Source organism: Pseudochaenichthys georgianus, chromosome 18 (assembly GCF_902827115.2).
Source record: "Pseudochaenichthys georgianus chromosome 18, fPseGeo1.2, whole genome shotgun sequence".
NCBI classification, from domain to species: domain Eukaryota; kingdom Metazoa; phylum Chordata; class Actinopteri; order Perciformes; family Channichthyidae; genus Pseudochaenichthys; species Pseudochaenichthys georgianus.
Genome location: NC_047520.1, coordinates 2,785,479 through 2,804,580, shown reverse-complemented (window position 1 = coordinate 2,804,580; position 19,102 = coordinate 2,785,479). Strand labels below are relative to the sequence as shown.

Genomic DNA, 19,102 nt, shown 5'->3' with positions numbered 1-19,102 from the left:
TTTCTTCGTATGTATCTTTTATTTCATGTACATGTGTGCTAAAAGGTTTAAATGTTTGATTTGTATTTCTTTTTTTTGTGGTTATTGGATATCTGAGCAGTACATTCAGTGACAATTGAAGTGTGTAGTAGACATTAGCTTACACAGATAGAGCTAACACAATAGCTGAATACATTTAGAGTACTTTGTTTATACATTCAGAAAGAGGCAAAGGAATGATCCCATTCAAATATCATTAGCTCTGATGGTGCTCTATGGAAAGCAGCTGTGGGGTTGATTCTGATCCATCTCTCTGTTAAAGTCGATGCTGGACGGGATTCAAATGAGCTGTGAGCTAGAACCACTGCTCAGTCAAATCAGACACAGAACACCTGCGTGTCCTCGCTGTCTTCAGGTGAGTTCAAGCTGTTTAAAAAGACAATAGAGCATTGCTGTTTGAGGGCCAAGAAAATAAAATACTTCGTACACAAGGAGTATAAAACGAGTTTCTATATTTTAAAGTTACATGAAGTTTCACAATTCTTAAGTAATAGCCACGGATAGGTCCACATACTACATTACCCATAAGCCTCAGCTGAATCAGATTCTAGCAAAATCAAATGGATTAAAAATCTGACATATGACATTTCTGTTGGTTTCATGTAAACACGTTTGTTAGGTTCTTCTTCAGGTGTTCAAGCTGTTCAAAAGACAATCATTGTGAATTCTGGAAGAAGAGCACTTCCACAACTTAATGAGAAAATATAAACAGGTGAATAGAAACTCCCAAAATCTACTTTTACTACAGAACTGTAACCACTCACACACCTTTGAAGGTTCCAATTGAATGCAGACAAAAGGGATTTATTCCACTAAGAGATAAATATGATTTTAATGAATGCTGCACTTTCATGTAAGGCTGTTTGCTTTACTTCTCAAACTGCCTCAGTGTTTGCAGCCTGGTAGTTTCCCCGCTCTCTGCAGGAACAGCAGAGGTAACACCAGACTGCTGGGAACAGTGAACCAGAATGCAGACCACATCATTGATATCCCATCACAGTCACCCAGCACTGACGAAATATACAACGAAGTGGAAACCAAATTGCTCAGGAACCTCAAAAACAGGGCAGCCATGATGGCCATGATGGTGTAGAAAGCCCTCCGCTTTGATTGGTCGACCCGCTCCCTGTTCCCACCCCCTTCCCCCGGCCCTGGGCGAATCAGAACAAAGAGAACTGAAATGCTGCAGAAACAGACGACAATCAAGGAGAAGACCAAATATCCAAAAGTTAAAATGATCAAGGCAATACGTATATCATCCAAACCTGTTGATACGAAGCAAATACACCAAACACCTCCAATGCTGATGTTCCTGATCCTGACTCCGCCCCCCCGCCTCAGCCTCAGGTAGGTGACGGGGTTAACAACAGCCAGGTAGCGCTTCACACAGCTGAGCAGGTGAAACAGAGCCTGTCCGGGTGAGACGACAGAAAAGACATTCATCCCCACGTTAGTTAAAAATGTGTGATTTGAGTAGATGCCATAGCAGTAGACGGTGTCCCCCACAACTCCAATTAACTCCAGGGAAACCATGTGAAAGGTGAAGACGTCGGTGTGGCTCGTTGTTGCTGCAGAGTCGCGTTTCCTCCATCGTTGGAAGCCAGTGTAGAGGACGAAGATGAAGAGAGGGACGAGGAGGACGTAGAGGGCTGTGAAGACGAGGATGGGGTTTGGGCAATCAGCCGGATGGAGGGTGGAGTTGGAGGAGGAATTGGCTGCCATGTCTATTAGAATCGAGGAGTGGAGAAGAATATTAGTTTGTTTAAGATACAGGATATGAGAAATGGCATATGGCTTTACAGTAACACAAGTTAACATTCATCCGTTTACATGTTGGCACTTTGGGGTTCTGTACTTCAACCAGATTGCAATTTGGGGTCCAGTACCTTGACCAACCCTTAAACCTGACCAGAACATATTTATAACAATACCCCTCACAACTCTAGATTACTTATTCCCAACTTACTTTCCCATTATTATTGTACATATTCCCGTTGTTCAAACGTATTTATAATTGATTTCCAATCAGAATAACTTTTAACATATTGCCAGATGTATGCAAGAACATAACACGAGATTATTGTACAAAGGGACACTGTCTATACCTTTTACTGCACTTTTTAGTTTGCAGCAATCAAGGATATTCAGAACATCGAACTTGAACGTATCAGAAAACTACAAATCTCAAATGCTGTGATATTTACAGATGTTTTCTAGGGACATGTTTTTATAGATATCTTATACTAACCTGTTTCACATTGTTATATTATATATTTAACATCGTAGGCATAATTAAAAAGTTCTAAAGAGACTAACCTTGTAGGAGTTTGTGTGTCTGGTCGTCCTGCGTCAAAAGGCAATGACTGCCTTTCAATGCTAGGAAGTCCAAATATGTGTCAGAAAGATAGACAGCAGCAAGGGTTGTCAAGTTTGTTTGCATATTACATAACAGACCCATTATGTTGACAAACAGTCATGGCAGGCAAATGTTCTTAATGGTATTTTTGGTCAGCTCCAGCACCACTGGCACTAATTCAGTGTTTGCATTTCAAATCCCTAGCATACAGAACCACACATGCTTTACATCCTCTCCTGATGTTAATAACCTTCTGACATTACATTTAGCTCACACTGTTAGCAGCCACGAGGAGACCAATTTAGAACAGCAACATTCGTACAAGTGCATTAGCCTCGAACAAGCCAAAACATTACATTGCATTGAGCTGAGGCTTTTATCCAAAGCGACTTACAGTAAGTGCGTTCGACCAGGAAGACACAACCTTGAAGAAAACAGAATCATAAAGTACATCAGGTTTCATAGAGCCAAACATTTCAAGTGCTACTCAACTGGCTTTAGATAAGCCAGTCCTTTATTAGTATATAAGTGCTTTGTTAGTCATTCTATCGCTCGAAACATGTGAACTAGTGCTTTATCTTCAAATGAGCAGCGACATTTTCCCAATTATGAAGAAGTAAACCTGCAGGTGAAAAGTTATTTGAATGCAGTAATGGCATTTCCATGAATGAGTTAAATGAATGAGTTAAAAGAAGGTGTTTTTCTCTGAGCTGAGCAGGTTGACCAATCAAAGCAGAGGGCTTTCCACATGGTCACAAGTATATTGGGAGTGCTGTGGTTGTGGTTTGTCAGGCAAATGGTGGGTAATGCTCTGGGCTCTGGATGGATCACAGGTCAGTGGTTTAATCTGCCCAGCAGTTTGGGGTTGCCGTTTCTACAAAGGTCAGGAAACTAAACAAATAACTAAATGTTAAAATCTCTTCAGCTTGTGTTAAACACAGACCTTAAGACCTTACTTCAGGATAACAACCACAAACACTTTCAGGAAACCACTGACCTGCGGGACAGGAAGTGGTGAAATGCTGCCTCATTCCGTGGATATTTTCTTGAATGAAGCTTGACAAACCAACGTAAAGTAACAGAAGTAATATAAAGATGTTTACCAACAGCTGGACTATAGCATTGGCCAAGTTATTTCAACCAAGTTAAATATTCATCTTAATGTGCTGATATCAAGGACACGTCGTGCTTTCATATGGAATTCTGTAAATAATGCCAGACAACCAGACTATAAGGTATGCTTAAGACAATATTGTGATTTACTAAACATTGTACCACACTAATATGATGCTATTACTGTACTCTTATCTGGAATATATGGTATATTAAATGCTGTCTGTCGTAAATGTGTGTGTTTGTTGTTTTAAAATCACAATCCGGCCATATTTTAGTAAGAATCTCACCGGCTAACACTGAAGGCTACCAGCTATGCTGAATGCTATGCTAATGCTATGCTAATGCTATTCTGCCGCTGACCTCTGACTTACCTTTCAATAAACAAAACACAGCAAATGTATATTATTCCCTTGAACTAGTTTGGAGGGAATCCATAGACAAATAAAGATAACCCATAGACACATAGAGATACAGACAAACACAATGGTGTCATCTGCATAAATGTTGATTTGGAAGAATTTTGTTTTTTGTGTAGTTTAGCACAGGTAAGTATGTTAGCAAGCTAATATTGCTGATTAGCACTTATTACCTTAGTTTGCAGGTATTTTATCACGAATCAAAGTAATGAACTTAAAACATTTAAAATGTTGAACTGATGATGGCGCTATTTATTATTCTTGAAAAACATGAATGTTGTGGTTCTTCACAGCAAACATTCATGGAGCACAGAGGACATTGCACGTGAAATTAGCATCTTATTCAAACAGTGGGGCTGCTGACTTCCTTCAAACTAAGAAACACCGATTTGCCTTGTGCAACTTACCATGAAATGTGTCATAACCTATGCGTATGTTTTGCATCATGCAAAGAAACTTCACAGACCTTCGTTTACCTGTTTGACACACTCAGACAAAAGAGCATTAAGCTGGCTTCGGATCAGTCGCAGGAGAAAGAAGGCCAATACGAAAGAAACCGCTTGGTGGGAGTTTTTTAATTAACAATGTTTTTACAATTACCAGGATAAGTTTTACAATTGTTGTCTTTTTTTGTATACATCAAGGTCTGTGTTACTTCTTCAGGCTCTAAATTGGTAGGAATGATCCATTTGAGTGAATGTTCAACATGATGTAATTCTCCCTGTGAGTACTACGTAGTAAACGAAAAAGAAGTCAACATATTGACAACTCATGCCTGACAGAGCTTTGTTGAATGATTGTTTGGGAATAGGAATTATTTTGGATACATAAGATGGAACTGCCACCTGGGCGCCTCCCTAGGGAGGTGTTCCAGGCACGTCCAGCTGGGAAGAGACCAAGGGGTAGACCTAGGACCAGGTGGAGGGATTATATCTCTTCGCTGGCCTGGGAGCGCCTTGGGATCCCCCAGTCAGAGCTGGTTGATGTCGCCAGGGAAAAGAAAGTTTGGGGCTCTCTGCTGGAACTGCTACCCCCGCGACCCGACCACGGATAAGCGGGAGAAGATGGATGGAAGATGGAATTGAATCTGCTCCTTATTGATTAGTGATTAACCTGTCTTGTTCTCCCCTCCTCTCCTTCTCCTCTTCAGGCCTCCATGTATACAAACATGTCTGTCAACTCCTCTTCCTTTGCTGACCCCCCCCCTCCTCCTAACTTCTTCTCGAACTCCTCTGACTTCAGCATTTGCTCGAATACCAAATCCTTCATCTACATCTTCTCAGATTTCTCCCTCAACACCATCTTCCTCACGCCTCTGCTCATCTTCGTCCTGTACCTGGGATTCCAAAAGTCGAGGAAACCGCGCTCAAGTTCCACGGCTACAAGTCACTCTGACCACTTCACCTATCACTCCATCTTCATGCAGCTGATTGAACTACTGGGGCTTTCCCTCTACTTCATTGGCACATATGTCAATCACCTGGTGATGTTGGTTGTTGGGCTGTCACTCTTGAGTTTCACCTCTTTCGGACAGGCTCTGTTTCACCTGCTCACCTGTGTGGAGCGCTACCTGGCTGTTGTCCACCCCGTCACCTACCTGGGGCTGAGGCAGGGGGGCGGGGTCAGGATCAGGAACATCAGCATTGGATGTGTTTGGTTTCTGGGCTTAGTTTGGTTGCCTGTATTATTGTTAAGTGGCCAGGAGTTAGTTTGGATCTGGTACTATTGCATTACGTGTTTATTGTTAAGTGGCGTCACTTTTTGTAGCGTTTCAGTTCTCTACGTTCTCAAGCGTCCCAGGCCGGGGGAAGGGGGCGTGAACAAGGAGCACATTGACCAATCAAAGCAGAGGGCTTTCTACACCATCATGTGCATAATGGGAGTGCTGCTGCTGAGGTTTGGTGGGAATGTCATTGTCAAGATCATGTACAATGATTTGTGTGTGGATTTGATATCCATTATCTGGTCCAATCTGCCCAGCAATCTGGTTTTACCTCTGCTGTTTCTACACCGGGTAGGAAAACTACAATGCTGCAAACAAACACTGAATCAGGATGAGTGAAGGAATCAAGTTCTCATAATAAGATGGTAGGAGTCACAGGTAGATGTAGAGAACATCATGAACTAGTTTGGAGTGAAACAATGCACGTATAAAGTCGTGTCATCTGCATAAAACATTTACGATTTTCTTTCATTATTATGCAGATATTAAAAGACTGAGACTAGAACCCTACGGCCCTCCAGCACTGATCAGCCACAGGTAGAAGGAGAGAATACCTCGTAATCATTTGGAAAGCATGCACATAAACAGTGGTGGCATCTGCATAAAAAAACTATGTTGCAGTGACTCAGAAGAATATTGTAATTTGTGTCTAACGTGAATAGCATAGGATCAGAGATAGTACCCCGTGCCAATCCATTGCTGATGGTAAACAAAGCTTTACTTCAGCACCATAGATACAAGCAACATTTATTGTGATGTTATGATAATATATGCAAAGACTATAGTTTAGGTTAACAGGAATATCAATAGTTCAGCATGTAAATTATAACTAATAAAAGTACTAAATCATTTAAACGCGTCCCGGGACAATTTTTTTAGTAATTCCATCATTTCAATATTATCAAATTTTCATCTTAATGGACTGATTTAATTAACCATATTAAAAGATTAATACATTGTGTTGAATTCAGCTGTAAATAATTCTTTGAAGTTTATTTACATTTTAAATCTAATTTTAGTGTCAAATTAAGACATTTAAAAAACTCATATGTGGAATCAACAATTATGTAGTGGTTCCATATTTAATGCATCCTATGGGGACACTTTCTCAGGGGCGGCTGGTGGGATTTATTCTAGGTAGGGCTGAGCCACATGCAATCAATTTGATTTCTCCATCTCCCCAGCACTGAACTTCAGCCATACAGTGTACTAGGAAAAGCATATATTTTGTGCAACTTATTTAAAAATCATATTTTACACAGTTATGGGTGCATTCCATATTTAAACACACACATATTGACAATTTATATAATGAATTTGTATTATTATTTGTATTATTACTTTTATTAATAATAAAGCTTTTGTTTGTGGTTTAGGGAGGGCTCTATCGCGCCCTATGGGCCAGCCGCCACTTTACTTTATTTGAATTAGTATGCATGAGACATACATTTGTAATTGCACATTTGACATTGTGTGAGATGTCTTTGTTATGTGGACTTAACCAAGACAACCTAACCTTTTATAAACATGCCTAACTACCCAATTATCAAACTTAACGAAACTATTTAACTTAATTTGTCATGATAAGTACTGCAGCTAGCTGCACAGCTAACTGAGCTAGCGGCAGCTAAAGCTAACAGCTGTTAGCGGTTACTTTGGCTGGCTAAAAACGTAGAGAATTAAGTATGGTCTGTTTTGACTTTGTCTTGTTATTGTAAATAAGTTGTGACAAAGACAATCCTTCACACAAATGTTAAACTCTAGTGTAGCATGACTGTATGTTATAGTGTTGTATAAACCTGTATAACATTACTGTATCTATAAAACTAATAAATGCCATAATAACTCAATTCTCATTTTTAATATATTTTACACTGTCATATATGTTTGTTATTCTGTAAAGCCCACTGACATAAATGTGTTTTGTGATTTTGGGCTATATAAATAAACTTTGATTAGATTTGATGATTTTGGAAATTGGTTTGAGGTGTTTAAGTTTGTTAACCTGTGTGTGCACTAAACTATTTAAGTGTAATGCATCCTATAAGTAATTGTAGTGTAACAATATATGACATTACTGTACTTTAGACACAAATAAATGTTATAATAACTCACTTTACTGTGTGTTTTATTGTGTTGTTGTTGTATAATCTCTATAAATCATGTACAGATGACTAGTTGATGATAATTGCCGTGATATTCAAATAATGCCGGTGAGGTCGCTGGAATCTGACCTCACAGAGATACAATAATGCGAGAAATACATTTGCATTATTTAATCTACCGTTTAAAGGTACCACTAAGTATGTATGAAAATCAGAGTCCTGGTCTCACCTGTGCTTCAGCAGTCGGTTTTGAAGACGGCAAAGAAGGTCGATCTGAAACGCTGCTGAGGTGGGTGATCTTTCAAGAAAACAACTGTTGATTAGAGTGGGTCTCCCAAAGTGGGGGTCGCAAGATGATTACAAAATAAAAATTGTAAATTAAAAAGAAATATTATAATTTGTTATCAATTTTCTTTATCAATTATTTTTAAAATGTTGTATTAATAATAACGTCTCCCCAGCAGTCTGGTTTTACCTCTGCTGTGTCCACACAGGGCGGGAAAATTAAGATGCTGCAAACAAAACACTGAATCAGGATGAGAGTTGGATTAGAATTTAAAGTTCTAAAGGTTATGAGCAGATGTAGAGAAGGCTTGTACTGTAAGCCAACATCTGTTTTGGAAATAAGTGTAAGATTAAAAGGAAATATCTGGAAATCTTTGGGAATAGCCTGTTGATAAGTAAAAGCTTACTTTGGATGCGACCAAATACTGTATATCTTACTGAGTAATGAGAAGAATACTCTTGAATGTGCAGGTCAGCTTTTTGAGGAGGGAAAAAAACAAACTCAATGATTATTTTATGTTCAGTTATTGATTTTTCTTTAATTTAATTTACTATTTGATAACTTTTTTTAACGGTTAAAGATGATTGACTTGTGTGTGCATTAACCATTTATATTATGTTGTATCTTATATTATAAGTAAATGTGGTATAACATTGTATGACATCACATCACAAAAAAGTAATTTAAATTCAATATAAATAATAGAAGACCAAAAGTAGAGCCCTGTGGCACTCCATTACTGATTAAAGGCTTTTTTCATCACTATTAGCTGCTAAATGTAACGTGTTAACATGCTAATATTCTTTCGCACATATTGAGACAAATATGATACTATTCCAGATTCAAGTCAAGCTAAATATCAATGTTGTTGATTGATAAGTTACCAATTACTACATTGTTAGCACCGATTGTATATTTAGCTGCTGATTGTTTTTTACATTTTGGAAATTCATTTTAGTGTTTTTAGGTTTAAGATATTTAACTTTTGTTTTCACAAACCAGTTCTAATATAATGGATCTTATATTATAATTTAATGTTGTATAATCATATTATGGTATAACAATATATGTAATCACTTTATTTTAAAGAATGAATACATGTCTTAATGACTTACAGATGTAGCACTCCAGATCAGACTCAAATGGGTGTGTCCCAGTCAAAAGCCCAGCGGATGCCAGTGGCTGGGGGTGTTGCCAAATTGCTAGAGGGCGTTGCCCAATTTCCCCATTTGTTCAATTACAGGATCTAACCATAAGATGGCGCTTCATTCACAAAATACACAATGGGTGTTGTAGAAACATCAATATTTTAGATCAAATAAAGTATATAGTTTGCTTTATGCAGTATATTTCCTGTAATATTGTACAGTAGATTGAAGTAAATCAACTTATACATTAAGATAAAATAAGATGGACCTTTATTAATCCCGTGGGGAAATTCAGTAGTTCAAACAGCAACAGGGTGAGAGTGAAAAACAGGACAGCACAGATTCACACAGATTAATAAAATCAAAAATAAGATGAGCGATACAAAATAATAATAATAATGAGAAACTATGAAATAAGAAATGAATAAAACTAAAATGTAATTATCATATCATATATTATAATGTATTGTATTATTAAGTAATATCATACATTAACCCCATTATAGCAGATGCCACATTGAATGGATGAACACATGTATGCATCAATAATTACAAGTTGTAAAAATACTTATATGTATTTAATATTAACCCTTTGGAGTCGACCGTCACGCCGGCGTGATCAGATCACATGACCTGTTCAAGCCGGTGCCGCATAAAAACAACAGTCCGGACAACATTGCCGTGTGTTTCTGTTGAAAGTACTGGCTTGAAACTATATCCCAGTCTTTGTTTCATGCAAAAAGACCCAGTAAATACGGAGATACGATGATATAAAGTTAATACATTTCAAAAGTATGAAATATGGAAGCACATATTTGAATATCTTCGCCGTATTTGATCATTTTACGAAACGGAAAATACTGGAAACTGTAGATCCTGCTCAACAGGATGTATATGTGTATTTCTGTCGAAAGTACTGGCTTGAAACTATATGCCAGTCTTTGTTTCATGCAAAAATACCCAATAAACACGGACATACGATGATATAAAGTTAATACATTTCAGAAGTATGAATAATGGAAGCACATATTTTAATATCTTCGCCGTATTTTATCATTTTACGAAACGGAAAATACTGGAAACTGTAGATCCTGCTCAACAGGATGTATATGTGTATTTCTTTCGAAAGTACTGGCTTGAAACTATATGCCAGTCTTTGTTTCATGCAAAAATACCCAATAAACACGGACATACGATGATATAAAGTTAATACAGTTCAGAAGTATGAATAATGGAAGCACATATTTTAATATCTTCGCCGTATTTTATCATTTTATGAAACGGAAAATACTGGAAACTGTAGATTCTGCTCAACAGGATGTATTTACCAGGGAGGGGTGAGGTAATCAGGTAAACGGAGTGATACGAAACGAGACGAAGGGGGACGGCGGGAACCGAAGAGAGACGGCGGGAAATGGAGAGAGACGAAGATATACGAAGACAGGCGGCGGGAGACGAAGAGAGGCTGCGGGAGACTGCGATTGAAGTAAAGTGACAGACAAACATTGAGAATTTAGATATAGTTAGATAGATTTAGAGTTTTGAAGACTCAACTATGATGAAGAGAACTCTGAACGTGAGTCAAGCTTTAAGCTTGTTTTTTGACATGGAGGAGGAGGAATCTGTGATGTTGCCCTCTGTGTCGTAGTTGACAGAAACCGATTTGAAGCGTGGCACAGATAACGACAGAAAAAACTGATTTTTGTACATAATGTGTATATATATATATTTGTATTATATTTATAATAACACTTTTGCCTTATCAGAATGAAATCCCATGCTACCTCAATCAAACTTTCACATTATCATAGTCACATCCCATGTATATATTTCCAGCTTTTAAATGGTTTCGTTGTGTATGTTTGTGTTATGAAAAATAAAATCATTTTCAAAATCTGTTTTTACGTTTTTGTTGTGATTTTGGGTCCAAAATGTTCATATAGTAGAAGATCACCTACATCCAAACGAAATAAATATAATTAATTATGATGAATACGTTAAGTCTTGTTCATAGTTTTTCACTTTTATTAAATGTTTGATATTTCCGGTGGAAATGGTGGACTATCGGATATTCAAAATGCAGCATATTTCCCCCAAGTGTCTGTCAAAATGCATTTTACGTTTCTAACTTGCAATATCAATATTTCAGCTCTCTTCACTCCAGAAAAGCGATCTCCCTGTCTGTGTGCGGGGGATCACAGGAGGGGGGGGGGGGGGGGGGGGGAGCTGTGGAATGTGACTCCACACATTCCGATGGCCAATTAGTTTTAAACAAAGGGTCCAACATACATAGGAAACATGGGGGGGTTGGGGCTGGTGAACGGTATGGTCCTACCGTTTTCATACTTTATATATCTTAGCATATTCATACACACTGTTAAATCACATTTATTTTGTTAAAAATAAACGAAATGACTCGGTTTGCATTCATAAAGAATGCACAACGAAATGCAGTTTAGCTTCTAACCAGGAGCAACAAGCAGTAAAGTGAAAAGTAATGTTCACAAAATAATATAGAATGAATTGAATGATGAATAAACATTGAGGGGTATGAATACACTAGATATCAGCCTGTGAGCAGTACAGTATGAACAGTGTGTTAATCGTTAATGTCAGATATGTACTAAGTAAATAGCCTACATTAATTTCATGATGGATTAAACCACATTTATTTCGTTAAAAATAAACAAAATGATTAAATGTAGGGTGAATTGCCCTAATGTGGAACATTTTTGCATTTCAGACTTCGGGAATATTATTGCGACATGAAGCCGATACAATAAATCAAAATCCAGTAACATTCTGAAATCCCCAGGATGTGTCCTAATCAAACCAAAAGAGAACATGCAGATATTAAACTCATAAAAGAAATGGTAGACATATTAGTACTCTTAGTGTCAAGTTGTCTCAGACAATCTGTTTTCCTAATGTGGGACAGTTCTGTGCAAAATGTGGGACACTGAAAAGTCTATATTAAAAAGCCTCAGTCACCTTCATTCATGTAATAAAAAAATCTCAGGCCAGTAACACTCAAAGCTACAGTAAATGTGCAATACCATGCTATGTTACTATTTATAATGTTATTGTTGTTACAACAGAAGATGTTTTTATTTAAATTGAAGTTAAATGCATCAATCTGGTGCACTGAGGGCAAAATTAGTAGATTTGTGGATACAGCTCTCAACACTCATATGAAACAGAACTGTTCTTACAATGTGTGTTGGAAGGTATTAAATTACTATGCATATTTTATTATGTAAACACACAGCTGATCACCTGAGAGCTGCCGTTTCATTCAGAGCGTTTAAAAAAAACGACGGTCTGATTTCAACAACTCAATGTGTGATTATTATAGCAGTAATATTAGACAATAATAATACAGTAAACTATTAACGCTGTACATATTATTGTTTGCCCGTGGGATCGGTAGTGAGAGCCGGTGCATTTTCCTCCGGTCGGATGTGATATAAAAACAAAGCGATTATTGTTGTTGTTGTAAACTCACGTGGATTACATTTAGTGTATTCATTTCAACTCGCGAACATATGATACATTAAATGATCGCGAGGATGACGATCGAACATCGTTTGTTTGACCCTGGATGCATTTCCTGATCTAAAAACATAGCGATGGTTTTGTACTTACGCCAACGTGAATTAAACATTATTTTGTTAAATAAAAACATGGTGATGTTTAGTAAATGATTACATGTCTCTTATTTAGCACAGAATATGATCCTATCCGTGACATATGGATCTTAACAAATATCCGCTATATCAGATACCTGTCGATCAGCTGTTTATTTCACATGAGTTCCAGTGTGGCAGCTTTTCACGGCTCCCCCTGGTGGATCCATGATCCATTGCTGCTGGTTTCATTATAATTAAATGTATTTATCAAGGGGGCGTTTCAAGTCCTGCGAGGGTGTTTTCCTTTTCAGCAGGGGCCCACCCCGTGCCGATCACGGACCCGCACGGGTAGGCGTCTGAAACGAAGCGCTACATCTGTATAGTCTGTAGCCCAAACACACAGAGCAGGAGAGGACTCTTTAAAGTAGAGAAACTACATACCGATAAACACCTGCAAATGAGGAGAATAGGGCCACTTTAATCGAAGCACAGTGTAATTAATTAAAGGGACAGAAGAAACCTCTGTTTTCCAGCAGAGTGTTGATGCTTTGTGATCCCGGAAGCATATATAATGTGAACAAAATAGGTCCGAGCACTGAGCTCTGTGGCACTCCATGGCTAACTTTGGTTTGCGTGGAAGATTCATCGTTAACACGTACAAACTGAGAGCGTTCAGATAGATAGGACCTAAATCAGCCTAAAGCAGTTCCCTGTATGCCAACTAAGTGCTCTAGTCTTTGCAATAAGATATCATGGTCGATAGTATCAAATGCAGCACTGAGATCGAGCAAAACAAGAATCGAGACAAGTCCCCTTGGTCTTGTTATTTGTTGTAGTTGCTACTAGTGATGTTATGTATTGCGCCGAGGCTTCTGAGCGTGTGTCGAGTAATCCCCGAAGCTTTTTGTGAAGCCTGTACCGAGGCTTGTATCGTTTTGGGCCAGTGACGTCACCGATGACAAACGAAGCCTCGCTGCCTGTCGATACCACGTGACTGCTTCAGGAAGCGATTCAGATCGGTTGAACCGTTGAACCACAACGCTCATAATACCCATGGATGTATACTAAGAGCCATATTACCCCTCCTGTACCCGGGCCCGGTGACACGATGGAATCAAGAGAGCTCAGACCCTCACTCATATAGAGGTCGGAACATGTCATAAGTAGGCTATAAATAAATACAAGCATAAATAAATGTAGGAATAAAAACATCAAGAAATACAGGAATACATATGTTGCAGTGTTTTCAGGGAGCTTTAGTGTGTGTGCTGTGGCTCAGCTGGAAAGCAGTTGACTCATGACCACAGGGTCCCTGGTTCAACGACAGAACAATACGTATTTGTTGTTGTTTATAAAAGCTACAGCTAAATGAGATAATGTAGTTAATAAATGTATTCTTTGATATGGTTTAGCCTTTCTCAGGCTACAACATGGTTAAGTTTACGAATATTATTAAGGAATATAAATCCCTCTTTGCAATGTTTACCAGCCTCCTTAGGATTTTCAATCACAATCATTAAACTGTAATAAATATAATATTGTTAACATGAAAATATGATTTAATGTTCGTTGTTTAGAGTTATTCTAAGGCTTTACTCATTGGGAACTCGGTATGAGATAGAGCACACTGTTGAGATGTCCAATCTGCCTGTTTTACACACTTTGACTTTGTGTTCAGATGAAGCCCACGATGAAGCCTCATGAGATGAACCCTTTAGCGAACCAATTGGCTGGAAAGCTTCAAAGCTTCATAAGGCTTCATCTCGCCATCACTAGTTGCTATACCCTCTCAAATGCAATATTCTTTTACTGATTTGAACATAATGTGAATTTAAAATGATGGTCTCTACTTATCATAAATGCACAACAAGCTGCATGAGAAACTCCTCATTCTCAGAGTTTAATCTCAGATAAATGGTGTTTTCCTCTGTGCAGAGAGACCATCAGTGCTGATCAGCAGCAGCTGCTGGAGGTTTCCCTCCTTTAAAGCTGGCTGGTGCTCAGGCAACACTCTCTTGGAAAACTGCAGAGATGGCAGCTGTTTGGATGCTCGTCTGTGTGCTGACTGTTTGTCTGGCCAAAGGTATTTACCTGTTTGATAATTGTGTTGAAGATGAAGGAATAATGTTTGATTTAACAGCATGTTTCCTGTCCACAGTCTCTGGTTTTCCAGCTGGTGAATATAAGCTGCAGAGGAGACTGAGAGTTGAAAACATTTGATTTTATGCACTGTTTCTTCTCTCTGTCTGACACTAACCTTTAATTATACTGTGTCCTACAGATCTGTCTCCCAATGAGATGTCCTTAAAGAAAGCCTTTAAACTTTTCCGGTTGATGGAGTCAATGTTGGAGCGAGACGCTGCCGAAGGTGAGTCGTGTCTTTTATCTTTTACTGATCTTCATGGGATAAGATAAAGTCAACAGATGCTATATTAAAACACTTTTGAGGTACTTTGCCATTTTAAAAACAATTTTAATAGAGTACAGGTATAAAGGGAAATATTGCCACCTAACTTAATTTACCTCACAGTTTTAGTAACTTTAAAAACATTTTCAAAATTATTTAAAATTAAACTACAACAGATTACCAAAAGCTGTTTTGTTAAGGCTTGTATAACTTGATAACTTAAAGGGTAATTGAGCAGTTCAAAAAAGGTTGCCCATCTCTCTCACTTTAGACTTTTAGAGGAAGGTGCCGTGGTAATTGTAGTCTTTTATAATCTGTTGACTACAGACGTCACGATGAAATGGCCTTTTTTTCATAAAAAAAAAATACAGGAGCAGAGTCTTGAGAAGCTAAAATTAATTACATTTCTGTAACGTTTTTAATGAAAGGTATTTGTTTCAGTTCAATTGGAGACCAACGAAGTGGAAGCTGAGGCGTCGCGTCACCAGAAAGTTCGCCATGACTGGATCAACGAGACGGAAAACGTTCACCACGACATGATCAACGAGACGGAGAACGTTCACCACGACATGATCAACGAGACGGATAACATTCGCCACGACGGGGTCAACGAGATGGATAACGTTCGCCACGACGGGGTCAACGAGACGGAAAACGTTCGCCACAACTGGGTCAACGAGACGGATAATGTTCACCACAACGGGTCAACGAAACGGAAAACGTTAAAGACGACGGGGTCAACGAGACGGAAAACGTTCCCCACGACATGGTCAACGAGACGGAGAACATTCACCATGACATGATCAACGAGACGGAGAACGTTCACCATGACATGATCAACGAGACGGAAAACGTTCCCTACGACCGGGTCAACGAGACGGATAATGTTCGCCACGACGGGGTCAACGAGACGGAAAACGTTAAATACGACGGGGTCAACGAGACGGATAACGTTAAATACGACGGGGTCAACGAGACGGATAACGTTCGCCACGACGGGGTCAACGAGACGGATAACGTTAAATACGACGGGGTCAACGAGACGGATAAAGTTCGCCACGACGGGGTCAACGAGACGGATAACGTTCGCCACGACGGGGTCAATGAGACGGAAAACGTTCGCCACGCCGGGGTCAACGAGACGGATCACTTTCGCCACGACGGGGTCAACGAGACGGCGATCATTGAGCTTTTATCTTTGCCATAAAATAAAACTTTGATCGTGTCTTTTATCTTTTACTGATCTTCATGGGATAAGATAAAGTCAACAGATGCTATATTAAAACACTTTTGAGGTACTTTGCCATTTTAAAAACAATTTTAATAGAGTACAGGTATAAAGGGAAATATTGCCACCTAACTTAATTTACCTCACAGTTTTAGTAACTTTAAAAACATTTTCAAAATTATTTAAAATTAAACTACAACAGATTACCAAAAGCTGTTTTGTTAAGGCTTGTATAACTTGATAACTTAAAGGGTAATTGAGCAGTTCAAAAAAGGTTGCCCATCTCTCTCACTTTAGACTTTTAGAGGAAGGTGCCGTGGTAATTGTAGTCTTTTATAATCTGTTGACTACAGACGTCACGATGAAATGGCCTTTTTTTCATAAAAAAAAAATACAGGAGCAGAGTCTTGAGAAGCTAAAATTAATTACATTTCTGTAACGTTTTTAATGAAAGGTATTTGTTTCAGTTCAATTGGAGACCAACGAAGTGGAAGCTGAGGCGTCGCGTCACCAGAAAGTTCGCCATGACTGGATCAACGAGACGGAAAACGTTCACCACGACATGATCAACGAGACGGAGAACGTTCACCACGACATGATCAACGAGACGGATAACATTCGCCACGACGGGGTCAACGAGATGGATAACGTTCGCCACGACGGGGTCAACGAGACGGAAAACGTTCGCCACAACTGGGTCAACGAGACGGATAATGTTCACCACAACGGGTCAACGAAACGGAAAACGTTAAAGACGACGGGGTCAACGAGACGGAAAACGTTCCCCACGACATGGTCAACGAGACGGAGAACATTCACCATGACATGATCAACGAGACGGAGAACGTTCACCATGACATGATCAACGAGACGGAAAACGTTCCCTACGACCGGGTCAACGAGACGGATAATGTTCGCCACGACGGGGTCAACGAGACGGAAAACGTTAAATACGACGGGGTCAACGAGACGGATAACGTTAAATACGACGGGGTCAACGAGACGGATAACGTTCGCCACGACGGGGTCAACGAGACGGATAACGTTAAATACGACGGGGTCAACGAGACGGATAAAGTTCGCCACGACGGGGTCAACGAGACGGATAACGTTCGCCACGACGGGGTCAATGAGACGGAAAACGTTCGCCACGCCGGGGTCAACGAGACGGATCACTTTCGCCACGACGGGGTCAACGAGACGGCGATCATTGAGCTTTTATCTTTGCCATAAAATAAAACTTTGATTAATAAATCTGTTTTCTTTTCCAAATATCAAAACTTTATTTTTTGAGTATCTTATACTATTTGTGTATTTCTGCTTTAAAATGTCCTTAATATTAAAATGTGATGCAACTGCTAACACATCAGTTTTTTTAATCCATTGTTCAAACTTGGATTATTTTTGTTCAATAACATGTTATCTTTTAGACCAGTGGACTGAACTTATAGAATCTGTATTTAGGGTTTTCTTTTACAAAATGTCCGTAGACCTAAATATTTAAAAGAAAGAAATGCTCCTTCAAGACTGGAAGGAAAGGATCTAAATCATGATTTATTTATAAAAGATATGTTTCAGTGCAGACATTTGCAAAACATAATTTGGTCCCCAAGCAGTCATTACCCTTCTAAAGAGAAACTTCAGTGTTTTTCCTGAACAGTGTCCCATGTCTATTGGGGAAACAGTTTTTGAAATGAGTCCAGTATTATTTAAGCAACAAAAAGCATAATAGGGGCCCTTTAGAACAAAGACACCCTGAAATAAACATTTGAACGGTAATTCTCACTCAATACCGAACCAATTATACATTTGGGGTTGACTAATGAAGTTTCCCTTTTTTTAAATACATACATTATATTAGAGTGGAGTTGAATATGTAGAGCATCTAATAGAGAATTGTCTTTAATGTTTGCACGTGTTGTAGGTTTGGGGTTCTTACAACCCAACTCCTCACCACGCGTGTTGGCGAGTCCTGCTTGAAATCATAACAGGGAGGGAATTAGAAGACACCAGGATACCAGTTAAACAATAATCCATTTTAATTAAACAAAGTAATAATGCAATACAATATAATATAATACATTACTATACAATTCAAAGAATCATATAAGCAACGTGTGGAGTACTCCCGCCCTTATTCACTCGCTGCGGACATCCTTTCGTCTTGTCAGCGCATGGAGAGAGACCCAACAACCAGATACACATTTTCCTAATACTAAGAAGGGGTGGCGTTTCATTTGGGAGATACCAAAACGCTATCTCACAGGGAATCAGCACGGGCAGCTTTGAAAGCCACAGGTGTTGGGAAGGCCTGCAGGATGCACCTCATTAAAATCAGGGGAAATGTCCCTCCCAATTTGCAAAGCCTATCGATGGTTTAACCCAGAAAAACATTCTAAGGGATAATCTTTACACTCAAAACAGAAATCACCATTAATTCTGCATCTTCCTTCTTCACAAATAGCTTAAAACACCCTTTTGATAAACAGGTAAAAAGTCAAAGAAAAAGACTATTGCGCTCATCTATTTTTAAGAAAAAGGGAACATTGTTTCAGGAATCTATAAAAAAACCTCTCTATATTTGAGAGGAAAAATGTACCTTTTGTTCCTTCAACTATTAACACACAGGAATGTATAAACCCACACATA

General features: G+C 38.8%; 1 protein-coding gene across 1 annotated transcript; it reads left to right on the top strand.

Moving 5' to 3' along the window:
• Positions 1 to 14,838: 14,838 nt before the first annotated feature.
• LOC139435731 (GRIP and coiled-coil domain-containing protein-like) lies at positions 14,839 to 16,662 on the top strand. Its single transcript, XM_071206571.1, has 3 exons — positions 14,839 to 14,901; positions 15,100 to 15,186; positions 15,667 to 16,662. The coding sequence occupies exon 3, from the start codon at positions 15,992 to 15,994 to the stop codon at positions 16,430 to 16,432; it is 441 nt and encodes a 146-aa protein (XP_071062672.1). The 5' UTR covers positions 14,839 to 14,901; positions 15,100 to 15,186; positions 15,667 to 15,991; the 3' UTR covers positions 16,433 to 16,662.
• Positions 16,663 to 19,102: the final 2,440 nt, after the last annotated feature.